Source organism: Rhinatrema bivittatum, chromosome 6, assembly GCF_901001135.1.
Source record: "Rhinatrema bivittatum chromosome 6, aRhiBiv1.1, whole genome shotgun sequence".
Taxonomy (NCBI): Eukaryota; Metazoa; Chordata; class Amphibia; order Gymnophiona; family Rhinatrematidae; genus Rhinatrema; species Rhinatrema bivittatum.
In genome coordinates this window covers 268,017,188-268,031,987 of record NC_042620.1, presented here as the reverse complement: position 1 = coordinate 268,031,987, position 14,800 = coordinate 268,017,188, and the positions used below count along the sequence as shown (strand labels likewise).

The 14,800-nt window shown below is 44.9% G+C and overlaps 1 protein-coding gene across 3 annotated transcripts in view; it reads left to right on the top strand.

Moving 5' to 3' along the window:
• Positions 1–14,800, top strand: part of LOC115094269 (butyrophilin subfamily 1 member A1-like) — a 38,363-nt gene continuing 23,563 nt past the window's right edge. Inside the window, exons 1-4 of one of the 3 annotated variants that reach the window (XM_029607153.1) lie at positions 1–675; positions 1,566–1,698; positions 9,031–9,378; positions 12,614–12,895. In XM_029607153.1, coding sequence (XP_029463013.1) covers positions 1,620–1,698; positions 9,031–9,378; positions 12,614–12,895 — 709 coding nt within the window. In that variant the 5' untranslated portion in view covers positions 1–675; positions 1,566–1,619. Of the gene's footprint in view, positions 676–733; positions 1,094–1,560; positions 1,699–9,030; positions 9,379–12,613; positions 12,896–14,800 lie in introns of those variants that run through there. The other 2 variants (XM_029607152.1, XM_029607155.1) reach the window with 2 other exon arrangements.

Here is a 14,800-nt window from a genome sequence, read left to right as displayed (position 1 = left end):
CCCGGGCCAGTCAGACATCGTGAGTCCGCTGCTGAGCCAGCCTGAGAACGTCCCGTTTCAGGAGAGGACTGCTGGGCAGGCATCCCTCTTCCTGCTAGGTCAAGGTCTCAGACACAAACCAGCCCCTTTCTTGCACAACAGCTTGCTCCAGCCCTGCTGCCACAGCTCTTTGCTTGAGAAACAAGTTTCCCCAAGTTCAAACTATAACAGGACGGCATCATGCTTGTTCTGAGAGCATTCTTTAACACATCGTGAACACCTAGCTCTGCATGATGGCAAATTCAGCCTCGGAGGGTCAATGTAATACTCCGCACGAGTCTGTGTTTCTTTAAAACAAGAGGCTGGCTGTCCTATTTCCCGTGTGGCTGTTTCGCCGGAATGTACTGACGAGAGAAGCCGTTGTTATCGCTTTCAGTTTCGCTTTACTGCCCAGACTCGGAGTGGCCGTATGTCAGCCTCTGAAAGGGGGGATCTGATGGGAATACGGAGCTGCGAGCCCAGGCTGATGACACGGAAGGCGTTTGCTCTCATCGCCAACGATCGGGCCGCGTCTGCTTTCCCGGGAGCAGGGAGAGGCATGTGAACGACAGCACCGCCGAGCCGAGCGGATTCCGCCTGAGGCCGGGGTGCACAGGTCTGCTGGAAACCATTGCGCGCTCCTGTTTCATGACCTAGGTAATGTTTCCATACGTTTCCGGTAGCGCAGTCCCTGGAGAAGCCTGGAGCAGATCGGTAAAGGAAACGGAATGGCCCAGCGGGAGATGTCTCTCCCCCTCCTGCTCAGGCAGGGTGGCAGGAAGTTCCTTGTGCAGGTCCTGCCTGCGGCCACTGTTTCTTACCCCCTCCCCAAGCAGCTTCTCCGCCGGGGCCTCCAGGACCAGGCTGCTTTGTGCAGGGGCGACAGCAGCGTCAGGCAAGAGCCCGCACTCGCACCCTAGTTTAAATGGTACTGACAGCTGACTTCGTCTTTTCAGAACCGGATGCCCCAGTCCTGGTTTTGCTGTACTTGTACTGGCTTTTCCAGCAAGCCTACCCCTTGACACCGCCCAATTCATGAAACCCCTCTCTAATTGATTCAACGAACTATGATTAAGTATGTGCTACGACTAAGAATGCCTTTTGACCACCGATGTATGCCTTGTGCTATTATGACTACTGATGCCATGTATATATGCATATAGTTTTATGTATGTTTATATCTACAGTTTTCAATATTTAATTGATCTATTAATTTGCATCGCACATCATTTGAAAATTCACCTAAGTGTGTCTCTAGCAATCCTCTCCCCTGATGAAGATTGCCTGTGGTACTTACTGAGCTATGGGAATGATTGATTACCAAAAGAGACTTTACAAGAGTAGTGCTAATTTATTTTTTTAATTTCATTTTGTGTCCATATTCAGAACATTTATATTAAATAATATATTAGTTCATATTTATACATCAGCTAGCTTCATAGTCTCACTGGGAAGGAATCTGCTGGTTTGTGCATATTTCCTTCTTCTCATGAACCATTTTTCTCACTGTAATCTAAAGTGGATTTCTGCTATTTGTTTCAGAATAGATCTTACTGTGAAGGCTTGCAAGAGAATGAGGGAGAGGGCTTGTCGTCTGCATTATGGGAGGAAAGCCCCGTTGCTGGCTGCTGGGTGCATTTATTCCTTGTCTCATTCTAAATCTCCGCTCCTCAGAATCTGGTGAGAATTATCAAGGCTTGTGTTTAAAGTTCATGGTTGTGCAGCACAGAGACATGCAGTATGTACAGCAGATGGGTCCTTTAGCTGAATTTCATTAAACCTATTATAATAAAGTCAGTCACAGTAAATTCATTGCAAAAAAGTTTCAGCAACAGTAAATCCTACGGCATGTAAGTGTGCTCCTACCTTCCTAAAATTCTTACATTTGCTTCGAAATAATGCTGCTTTTATGCACGTACCGTCTTTGAAAATTACCTTCAGAAGAAACAGAGAGAATACTTTTAAAACAAGCGCACCCGTGTCTGTATACTCAGATCTATGACACTCACGCATTTTATGTTTACGAATAAAGGCCAAACTATCACATGCGATAGGAAGAGGGGCATGTTTTATGGTAATAGCTTATTTATCGCAAAGTGCACTATCTTAGCAATTCGCATAGGTATTACCGTAAAGTGCGATAACGTTTTCGCACTTTGGAGAGAGAGAGTAACTAGGTGGGCCTCCTATAGAGGTATAAATACCTAACTACTATGAGGGCCTTGTAGCTAGGCTCTCTCTCTCTCTCAGCTTAAAAGACTAAAAATACTATGTGCGAAAACATCACAAAGTGTGATAAAGCCATGTCGCTGTTAGAGACCAGCTCCCCAGAGAGGAGGAGTTAGCAATCTGATAGAGGCCAGCTCCCCAGAGGGGAGGAGTTAGTAATCTGTTATGAATCTGGATGCTGGATACCTCCGTTGAAGGAGGAGTTAACAAGCTATAAATGATCACCCCGCCAGGGGGCGAAGTAGCACTCTGTATGGATTTTACTAAGGAGTAGCAATCTGTTAGTGCTCTGCTCCTCCAGAGGGAAGGAGTAGCAACTGTTATGCCTTGTTCCTGTAGAAGATGAACCAGCAACCTGTATGATTCCCACGGGGAGATAGCTATCTGATATGAATCAGCTTCCGCAGAGAGAGGAGTGATGGTCTGATGTGGGTTGGCTCCCACAGAGTGGTAGATGATGATACCGCTCTTATTAGTGTAGGAATAACACTAGTAGAATTGGTGAATCCCTGGGCCGATGACAGTCGACAGCGCCCTCAAGTGGAGATCCTGAGAGGGACCACCGGCTAGGCTGGAGTATTGAGACAAACACAGATAGTTCTTTATTAGACTGGAAGTAGAACCACCAGAGGTGGCAGTAGTAAGTTGATATGCCCGGCAGGGCTGAAGTCCCTCTGATACTGGAACCACGATCTCTGAGTTGTTGAACTGTAAGGAGAGACTATAGGTAGTGAGTAGACAGGATATGCTGGGCATAACCAATGATAGATGATACACTCACAATAGTAGATCTCTGTAGTGTCTTCTATATGCAACAGAGAGTCTTCAGCATTCAGTAACAGGAGCTGCAGGCGAATACTGGTTCTTGTAAGCAGTCTGAAATAGAACTCACAATAACTGTGATTGGGATGGCTTCTGGAATAGAAGAGAGGCTAGGAGAGATTTAGGAACATAGGCTCTCATGGAGCGAGTACCGGTTCCTATCTGTTAATCTGTAATAATAATCCATAAGATATAGGTAAGTGATATCTTCTGAGGAAGAAGAGAGTTTGAGAAAGGTATTGGAACATAGGCCCTCGTGGAGCGAGTACCGATTCCTATCCGCAATCTGCAATGGTAACTCATGATCTCCGTACCTGCGATAACGTCTTAGACTTAGCGATTAGGAACAATGGCCCTCGTGGAGCGAGTACCGGTTCCTGTCTGTAATAGGACTCTTAGTTCACATCTGCAATCGCTTCCAGCAATAGGAGTCTTCTGAGTCTTCGGGAACGTAGGCCCTCGAGAAGCGAGTACCGGATCCCGTCCAACAATCAGAAATCAAGAATAGAGAGAGCGGAGCCCCCGAGGAGCGGGTATTCCTGGTAAGTTTGAAAAGGCCGAGGAGTGGGGAAAAATTCCCCTTGCTGACTCGGAGCGTAGTTGCAAGTAGCGTGGACTGCCGAAGCAAGTCCCGTTGGAGTTCCTTGCTAACTCATTTGTAGTTAGCAAACAAAGACCTTTTAAATTGAAAACGGATGACGTCAGTACGGGGGGACGCCCCCGAGGTTCGCGCCCTTGCTGGTACAAAGTCTGGAGTGCGCGCGCCCTTACGTCATCAGGAACATGGCGGATCCGTAGCGTCAAGCCAGCCCGGGGACACCGGGACCAAAAGGCATTGAGAAGCCGCGGCTGCATCTGTCCATCTGAGCCGAAGGGAGTTACCACAAAGGTAGAGAGGGAGGAGCGAGGGCGAGATTAGGCACGAACGCAACAGTCGCACAGCTTAAACCAAATGAAAAAGATGTAGTTACTTCCCGCGTTAAAACAGTGCAATATGCGGTTTGGAAAATCGCCCGCCTGCGGGTAAACTTATGCCAGAATGTTCCCTGGAGGAGGGGTTTGTACTTACATGCATGCTTTTCCATTTTAAAAAATCTGCATTTAAAATTTCCAGACTTTTTTCTCCCCACCTAATAGCAGATATAATTGTGTAGGGTAAATTTGGAGGGCTAATTTTCAAAGCCAGCTCATGTGCATAAATCTGCTTTGAAAACTGATGTGACTTGTGCACGTTTTTGCTTCTATTTGAAAAGTACCCACTAAATACTCATTTCATGAACATGTATTTATTGTGATTGACTTCTTTATCTGAACTGTGCAAGGATAATTATATTATCAAACCCTCTGAAAATATAGAGAAGACCATACACAACATTTCAAAAAAGAATTAAAAAAACAAACCCTGAAGTGTTGATATTTTTGAAACAACCTCTCTGATCTCTATTTGAAAGGAATCTGTTTAAGTTTAAAAATTGTGTCTATCCTATGTGCCTATCTCTGGCTGTACCTTCATGATCGGTATGTCCAGTTGCAGTATCTATTTCTCTATAGTACAAAGTTTTGCAGTTCACATTTTAATCCACTTGAATATGTAGAATAAGCGTCAACAAACAAGTTGTAGGCAATATCTTTTTATTGGGCTAACTCAGTTGATCTGTGTTACGATTTTAAGGCCTAAATTCCTTTCATTAGGTCTATATTCCTTTCATTCGGTCGTCAGAGTTAGTTCAATATCTGCTTCTTTAGTATTGGGGTAGGTCAATCCCAAGTGGGTTATGCACCTCTGCCAGCAGATGGAGACAGAGCAAAAGCTGACACCACGGCCATATAACCCACCCCAAATCAACCCATCAGTATTCTCCATCTCCAGCAGATGGTGGACATGCATTTCCCTTTAGGGGATTGCCTGTGAGTAAAAAAGAAGAAGGAATCAATGGAGAAAGACGAGATGTTTATATAGCACCGCTTGCCTCCTGAAGTGATACCGTGCGGTCCCTCCCTCATTAGAGTGCTTCAGTCCGGTAGCCTTGAGTAGCGTTGACCTAAAGTTTGATTATCTATACAGGCCGAGAGAGGCTGTGTGGTGAAGGCTTAGCTGTATCCCCATTGGAACCCATTCCTGCTCTCAGCCAGGGAAGGCTGAACTCAGGTGGATGTTTTTCTTACTTAAAAAGAAAAAAGAAAAACATTGGCTATCTCGCTTATGTCTCTGGAGAGTTCCGTGAGGTGAGGAGGCAGTGCAGGCATGGTGGGTTGAGCAGCTATTTGACTAGGCCCCTTTTTGAGCATGTGGAAGGCCGTGCGGTGTGTGTGCGCGATTTTGTGCTGTGGGCCGCTCAGCGCATGTCTGCGCTCCCGTTTGTGCTTCCTGCTTAGGCGCCTTTCTTTGTGTCGGTACCTGGTTCCCAGATTGGGCATCTAATTGGACATGCGGCCTAGGCACGTATACTTGCAGCTGTACTTTAGCGCACATTTTTGTATGCCCAATTTGGGTGCAGGTTTTGTGCCTTCATATTCTAGGTGTGAGCATTTACCGTTATGCACGCTTACATCTATGGTGCCTGTTTATGAAGAAACCTAACTGCTTATCTATCTGTGCTGCATGCCACATCAGGGCCATTCAGTCGCAGCTGGCTTTAAGCCTGGGTCAGCGCTGTCTGGATGCTCGGGGCAATTTACCCCCTTCTGATTTTGCTGGCAATGATCCATCTCCTCAGTCTGTGGGGACTGGGACAAAAGGAGACACCTTAAATGGATGGGCAGAAGGTCACATGTTGTTAGGGGGGGATTTTAATCTCACTCGCTACCCTTTTTTAGATAATTCTCGTGTCTCGTTCTCAGCAATTTTATCTAAAAAATTTGATCAATATTTGGGGACTACAAAACATCTGGATGATGAGGAACCGTTCATTAAGCGATTACATTTTCTACTTGGCGCCCCATGACTCCTATTCACGTATTGATTATTTCCTATTGGATAAAGTGCTGGTGGGAGGTGTTCATGCTACTGGTACTGGACACATCACGTGGTCCAGTCACACGCTGATTTGGGTAGAGTTTCAGGTGGGCCAGTTACAGACTGGTAGCAGTTTTTGGAGGTTAAATGACTCCTTACTCTCCGATAAGGAGTTTAATGCAGCTCTTATAAAGGATATTGAGGACTATTTCTTACTTAACGATACAGGGGATGTTAACACCTGCATTCGAGCTTAGGCAGGCCGCATTGTGCCATGGTGCTTGACTGTGGAGACAGGTTGAGGAGCACTTGGCGCGCAGGGACCAACCTTAGTGGGCACTGCCAATTCAGAAAACCAGCCTTGAAGAAATGTCTACAATCTCTGGAAGAATTCTACCCAGGAAACGGAGGATGGGTTCATTACAGGCCCCATAGGCCCGAACCTGACATCCTGAGAGATAGCGGCTCATGAGGACTCTACCCATGGATCTATCAAAGGAGGGGACTTAGCGAGGCTTCAGACGTATCTCGCATGCTGTCCCTTAGTGGCATTCCCTGCCGATTTACATGGGCGTCCATGGGGCCGATTCTGGCTGAGGTCGGTGAGGAGGTGACAAATCTCGCTTTCCTCTTACGTCCCATTCGTCCTGGAAGATGGTTTTTCAGGTTCTCTTGGTCAAAGAGCAGTCAAAGCTGGTCTAAGCTGCACGCCCCTTCGGCACGCGCGGCTTAGACAGCACGCCGGCGGTAGCTGCGCACCGGCATGCCTCGGGTTTTAAAGATCCCAGGCCCCTGGTGATGATGTCGAGTCTCTGGGTCAGCTGTTTTCACTTCCTCCTTTCTCCTCCCACTCTCAGCGCTCGCTTTGATAACAAGCAGCAGGTGTTCCACGCTCACAGAGCGTGGAACACCTGCTGCGTGGAAGTGAAGGGACATCAGGATGGCCTGATGTCCCTTCACTTCCACAACCGGGCCCCCCAGTCCAGGTAAATTTATAAGCAAATGTGAGATAGTCGTATAAGTTTATCTGCATGTCGGTGGGTATTTCGTAAAAGGCCACTTCTGTACATAAAACAGACGTTCGTTTTGAAAATTACTCCCTTCATGGTTCAGAGCTGGGCAAGCTCCAAATACTTTATTATACCGATTATTGCCCATTTCACTGCTCCATTCGAGCTTTGAATAGAGATTTCTTTTTTGTTATCAATCAGCTTTCCCAAATGACTATTTGTTGCGGCTTCTTTTCTGACCTCAAACTGGATGTATCAGCTTCCAAATACATTTTTAAAAATCCTTTCCTATATCTTTAGCCAATTTTTTCTTTCATACTAAGTGAGCCTTTTCTTATAGTGGTTAACACATGTGTTGCCATTATAGAACTACAGCATCCGTTTATTTCTTTATATCTGCCAGGACCGTCTATAGGCTCAGATTGACTGAAGCTGCAAGGAAATTGAATTGAACCTCACCACCAACATAGCTCTCTACCATCCTCTGAACCCGAAATTGAAGAATGTATTTTCTGAGCCAAAATTATGTCATGCATGGAGTAAGGAGCTTATCTGAAAGTCACCATGCACATGCTCAGGAGCTACGTTCTTTGTGAATCTAGTGTTTCCTTCCTGATTCTACAGCACTGCCCTCATTTATGATAAAAGGGCAATATTCAAGGCTATTTCTGTGGGTTTTTCAGACAGCTGAAAATTGCTCTTCCTCAGCGTTCCTAAGCGTTTGCATTTTTTTGCACAGTGCATGGCACAACTTAGCTGCATTTAGAGGAGCTGTTCCTGGGGGCATATTTGGGTTGGGGGAGGAAAATTAACCGGCATAGATGGCATTTTCAAATCTAGGGGTGTTATTTGCCATGAGAAAAGTGTCGAGTAAAAAAAAAAAGGGAGTTGCAAGTGTGCAGGGGACTAATTTCAGAGCGGAAATACGCGCAGACTTTTGCTTTGAGAATTGGTGCAAAGTCCGTGTGCAAAAAGTACCTGCAGGCTTTGTCCCAGTTGTGGACAGTTTTAAAATTGCCCCCTAAGTTTTAAGAGCCCAACTTTCAGAACTGCCCGGGGTACACCAGTTGCTTGAGTAAATGGATGTGCGGAGATTTCTGCAAGTATTTTATAATCTGAACTTTTGGAGCATATTTCTATCTCAAAAGTACCCGTATATGCTGTAGTAAACACGTATATTTCAAATGCAAGAAAAAACTCTTATTGTCTTGACCTATTTTATAAACACACACCTGGATATTTTAGGCATTTAAGCGTGGGGCAGGTGTTTTCTAGTGCGTGCCTATACCGTTCTGAAAATACATGTAGGCCTGTGTACTTGGAATCACCAGTTCGCCTATACCTCTGCCAGTTCATCCAATCCTTTTCTACTTCACCTACTCCCTCTAGCACCACCCTGAGTCCCCACCGGTTCCCTCAGACCTCCCACCCAAAATACAAAGGCAAAAGGCAAAGCCACTTTAAATTGTGCAAGTCCATGAACAAGTGTCAAAATGTTTGGACGCATTTGGTAATATATGCACATGTGCTGCTTATAAAATAGCAACTTGTACATAGACTTTTGAACCCAGCCCTGTAATGCTCCAACCAGTCACTCCCCCCTGGTAAAGTGTGCACGCCGACAGCAAGTACACACACTCTCAAGGTTTATAAAATAGCATATATGCGCATATGTGCTATTTCTAAGTTTTGAAAATTCACCCGTCTATTCATTTAGGGTGAAATATGCAATGGTTCAGGCATGCATTTCTGCTTTGAATTTCATCACAAAGTGCACCTCAAATTCACTGATTGGAAGGAAAATTAAAGGTTTAATATTCAAGCAGAATATATTTCAAACACGTATAAGAAAAATGAAATTAGAACTGCACTATACAGTCTTTAGAGAACCTGTAAGTAGAAGTCAATCTTCCTTACCCTTTAGACTCTGTTTACTATGAATCTGTATCCCTGCTGATCCTTCCTTCTCCTCTGATTTTGTTTTCCCTTTCACAGCACATTTCACGGTGATTGCTTCACATCAGCCCGTCACTGTTGCCGTGGGCAATGATGCTGTGCTATCCTGCCACCTTTCCCCTAGGATCAGCGCGGAGGACATGGAGGTGTCATGGCTGAGTGCCAAGCATCGTTTACTTGTGCACGTGTATCAGAATAAGAAGGATCAGCCTGAGCGACAGAGCCCAAAGTACCAAGGCAGGACAGAGCTGATCCGAGATGGGATCACAAATGGAAGCGTGTCCTTGAGAATCTTTAACATCACACCTTCTGACGAAGGGCAGTACAAGTGCTTTTTTGCATCTTCTGATTTCTATAATGCTGCAGAATTGGAGCTGAGAGTGACAGGTCAGTGACTTGCCATGTATTCTTGTGGCTTCCTCTTATCTTGATGAGGGGACGGGCGTCTGCCTAGGAGCAGCTGCCCTGACACAGGAAGTACGCCCCCGCTCCTGAAGGAAGCCCTACAACATGAGTACTTTTAGCGTTGTTAAGAGAAGGCGTTACCGGGGGTGGGGCAGAGTTTAGGCTGGTGGATGAAAAGTGCACGTGCAGATGGCATCTTGAAATCTTTGACGGTAACTTTCAAACGGGCACGTGGGTGCACGTATATGAGCGTCTGTGGGCACACGGGCAGATATGCTGCAGTTTGAGATCCTGCCCGCACGTACACATGCGTGTTATAAAAGAGCCCTGGCGCATGTATGTGTGCACCTAATTTTGCAAGTGTGCCTGCACAGCCGTGTAACGTTGGCTTTGAGCCACGCAAGTGAGGGAATTTTATAGCAGGCGCGCGTCCACGCCGTGACCAGTTTCACCAGTTTGTCCACCAGCTTGCCAGGTGTATTGCTAGGTTCTCCAACCCCCCCCCCCCCTAGTTCTTTAGACTGCATTTCCCAACCCCTCAAATACCTCAGAGATGCCTGGAAATAGTTTTATTGAGACTTACGCCTCCTCCACATTAGAAGTAACTTTACACTCAAGTATCATAGGAGGTGCTCTCAGGCATGCAGGTACTTGTATGCACAAACGCCCACCTTCTGTCCCTTTTTTGCCTGATATGAGATATTCGCCTATCGGGACTTGTGTGTGCATGTGGGCAGCTTATAAAATCGGGTGGACACATGTATGTACTACATGCGCCTACATCTCCCGACGTTTGGCGCATGCCCGGCTTTTCAAATTTCACATTTGTGCACATACTTTTCAAGCATCCTTTCACTGTGAGAACTGGGGTAAAATCAATGTGCGGTCCAAGTCCCAATGCAGACAGTTTGAAAATGACTCTCCTAATACGGTTTAGTAATGTAACACTCTTTTGTAAATAGTTGTCCAACAGCTCACTGTCACGGGTGCTGGGATCTGGGTACACCACCCCAGGAGCTGTGCAGGACTGCAAGATAGGACATTGGGTTGAACAAGGGCTGGTCTTCCGCCTAGCCAGCCCCCTCCCCTGCAGGTTGAGCCCTTGGGATCTGGGGGCCAATTGGGCTTTGCTGTGGCAATATAACATGGTGAGTCCAGGCTGGCTGAAGCAAGGCTTGGTCAGGCTGGACGAAGTGAGGCTTGGCACTGTGGACAGAGACAGGCTGGAGCAGGGTTGGACTGGAAACCTGAGCTGGACACAGGACAAGGGCTGGGGCTGAGTACAGATACAGACTGTGCAAGGATCTTATGGCCAGGTTCTTATGGCCTGGATTGGCCACTGTTGGAAACAGGATGCTGGGCTTGATGGACCCTTGGTCTGACCCAGTATGACATGTTCTTATGTTCTTAAGGATACTGGTCATGAATTAGGGCTGGGGTAAGGCAAGGCAGGGATAGGATATTAGGCTAGGCTGGCAGGGCAGAGCAAGACAAGACCAAGCAAAGTAAGGACTAGACATGACAGGACAAGACCGGACAAGGACTTGGCAAGACAACACAGAACAAAGAACATAAAAGCCTTTCGGCAGCAAGGCTGGAAGTCAGTAGACCACTAGGCCAAAGGCCCAGAGGCCTGTAGGTACAGAGAGGCCACAAGGTAAGATACAAGACAGAGCAGGCCCAGAGGCCACAAGGCAAGGTGAGGCCTAGAGTAGGCCGCAAGGCAAGAAGCAAGAAAGCAGAAGGCTCGGAGGCCACAAGGCAAGGTACAAGTCAAGAATGGCCAGGTCAGAGAGCCGAGGGTGACTCCTTGAAGAGGCAAGGTTGTTCTGGCAAGGCAGGGTTACATAGGGCTGAGAATTGGGCGTGGCAAGAGAAGCAAGAAGGAGCTTAGTAAGGTTGGTAGTGAAGGCTTGCTGAAGGTATCTCGAGGCAATGAGGCTTCCTAGCAGGCAGGATCACGGCACAGAAAGGCTGCATGGCAGGTGAAACCATGACACTCACATTAGCTAAAGGTCTGCAGGTATTTTATTATCCACGGACTTTAGCTGGAGTTTTCAAAGTGGATTTATGCGCACACATCTCTGAAAATTCACAGGCATGTGCAGAACTGGCATCAATATATACCCAGCTGCTTGAGTATACTTACACGCACACTTCTAGAAATGAAAAGTGTGCATGGAAGTTCTGCCCCTGCCCCAACGTCATCCCTCCTCCCCCCGAACATCTCTGTGTAGTGTGCGTAAAGGTACGTGTCACATGGCTTTTGCACATATTTTTACATGCACAAACCCCGCCCCCCCCACTTCAGGCAATTTCCAAAGCCATTTGCACACACAAAACTGGAGTTCATGCGTGTAAATCCTTTGGAAAATTACCCCTTATTCTCTCATTCAGATTCTCTCATTCCATTGTATCTCTTCCACATTTATTTTCATTTGGTTCCCTGCCTTTCCTACTAATGGCTGCCAAAATAAAATGAGCTGGCCTCAGATCATTATTCTTATCTACATCCCGTACAATTGCTGGCGAGATGAACTGAGTACGATTTAGCTGGAAAAACTCTCTCTTTTTTTTTTTCCCTTTCAAGAATATCCTTTACAAGCTTCTCCTTTAAAAGACCATCCTTTAATGACTAAGATGAGTTTCTACATCTGCCTATCCCTTTTTAAATGTGGTAACAGGTATGTGATCAGACCAGGTGATGGAAGCATTCTATGTCCTTTCTGAATAAGCAATCATTCTTATGCAACATAGAATCAAATCAGTTTTTAATTTGAGTTATATTTCACTGTTCCTAATTTTAAAGGGCTCCAGTCAGGACTGCCTCGACGGGCGCCCCCAGAGAAGATTTTGGCCTGCTGCGTGGCCCTTTAACACAATGGTGGTCCCGGGTGAAATGGGTTGCCATTGCGCATTTTTCTCTGTTTCCCCACGATATTTTTTCTTATAGGTTTTTTTATGCAGGAAAAAATATTGCGGGGAAACAATTGTGATATTTTACCAGGGAGGAGCCCAGTATTGTGGGAATGCTCCACTGTAATATTTTTCCCCCTGCAATAAAATGGAGCAGTATAGTAAATCTCCCTCTTAGTCTGTAATTCATAGAATTATTACATTGAGCTTTGGCAATTTATTTGCCTCACATGTACTCAAAGTACACTAGTGGAAAAACTATATAAATGGATAACAGATTTGTTTTTGTCTTTCCTTGCAGGCTCGGGTACAAATCCCCAGATTTACATTGAAGGCTATGAAGGTGGAGGAATAAAGGTTGTGTGTAGAACCTCAGGGTGGTATCCAGAACCAGAAATGATATGGCAAGAAGCAAATGGACAGCATTTACTCTCACTTGCTACAAACAAAACCCATGATCACTATGGGCTGTTCACTAAAGAAACATCTCTGATTGTAAGAGAAGACTCCAACAGGAAATTGTCCTGTTGCCTAAGACACACCTACACAAGGGAAGAAAGGGAGTCAACCGTTTATATAGAAGGTATGTGCCGAAGTGCTCTACTTGTTTGTGATATTGTTATTCAACAGCTCTCATTGAAATAATGTATGGTAATTTAGAAGACTTGACTGTTAGATGTACAAAGTATTTCTCCCTTAGACACAGAATGAAAAAACATGCTTTAGTACACCTGGTCTAAAATGTTCTTATTTTGAGACCTTAAGTTAAAATCTGGAGTGACTTATCTATCAGTAATTCCCCTTGGTCCTCCATCCCACTAAATCTCAGGGTAATCCTGTCCTTGCATTGCAATGTACATACCAGGATAGTGGATGCCAAAACTCACACAACTCAAGTTATTCCATGAGCAGTCACTGAGATCCATCTGCAGTATAAAGGGGCAAGAGAGGATCTCCAACAAAGAAATTCTTGAAAGTTGCCAGATTACCAACAATGATGAAAGCTGAGCTTCATTGGGCAGGTTATGTCATAAGAATGGAGTACACCAGAATTTCAAAGCTGTGTTCTATGAACAATGGGCACAGATCACAGGGAAAACTTCGCCTTAGATTCAAGGTCACCCTCCTGGTCTTTTAATTCATAATATCTCTTCTTTTTTTGAATTTCATCTGTCCCAAAATATTGATCTCTCCAAAACTATAATTTTCGGTGATTTAATGTTCACATTGATCTGTTTCCCACACTGGGGAACTTTTATTTGAAACTGTGGAGACCTGTGGATGGAGCCAAATTCTTTCTGATCCCACCCGCAGGGCAGGCCACACTCTTGATCTAGTTTTCTTTAATCATTCCGTGTTCTCTCTTAATTCTTCTAATATTATTCAAGCTATAACCCGGTCTGATCATTATTTGTTAATTTTTCTTCCTCCTCTATGCATTCGCATGCCTCACTACCCTCCATTTCGAGATGTGGACATATAGATTCCTTCCACTTCAGAGAGATGTAACTACCCCTACTTAACCCTTCCTCTGACAATCTAGATCTGCTTATCACTTATTGGCAGAACTCTATTTCACATGTTGCTGTTACCCTGGCTCCTATCAAAACTTGGTACTCTAAACACACAAAGGATGCCACCTGGTTTTCTCAAACTTTACAAATTCAGAAACGTTTATTATGCCAATCTGAGTCCTCTTGGTGGAAACACAGGTCACAATATGTCTTACATTCTTATAGGCAGCATCTATTGTCATATTGTAATGCTATTAACTCTGCTAAGCGTTTATACTATAATAATAGAATCATGGCTTCTGTCAACAATTCCTTTGAGCTTTTCTGTGTTAAGTCTCTCACTTTGAGTAATTCATCCACCTCTTTTCCTGCTCCTTCTGATCCAAATCTGTCGATAGCTGATAACTTTGCTTTCTTTTTCATATCCAAGATTGATACGCTTTGTGCTGCGTTCATCACTCCTATATCTTTACCCTCATTGGCACTTTGTATAATCCATAAACTAATCCACGATGATAAAGCCGACTGGCTTAACACGGCACTGCACGTGCATGTACCACAAAGAAACCTGAGATCTGCAAATAAAGCTCTACTAACTGTCCCCTCTGTCAAATCAGCACATCTCACGCAAGTAAGGGAAAGAGCACTGTCACTGGCTGGTCCTGTACTCTGGAATACCATGCCACTCGAAATAAGACTACAGACAAATCTGAAATTATTCAAAACTAATCTGAAAACCTGGCTTTTTAAACAAGCATTTTATAAAGATAAAGAAAAGGAGAAAAATAGTTGAGCGATAAGGATGCACCAAGCTAGAAGTTTTTAGTAACCTACATAAGCATATTAATGTTAAAATCAAACTGCCTAATTTGTTCCTAACAATCAGGTTTAATTTACACACCTAGTTTATTATTTTACATTGTTACCGTACTATGATGGCACACGAGCAATTTGTAATCTATACCACCCATATT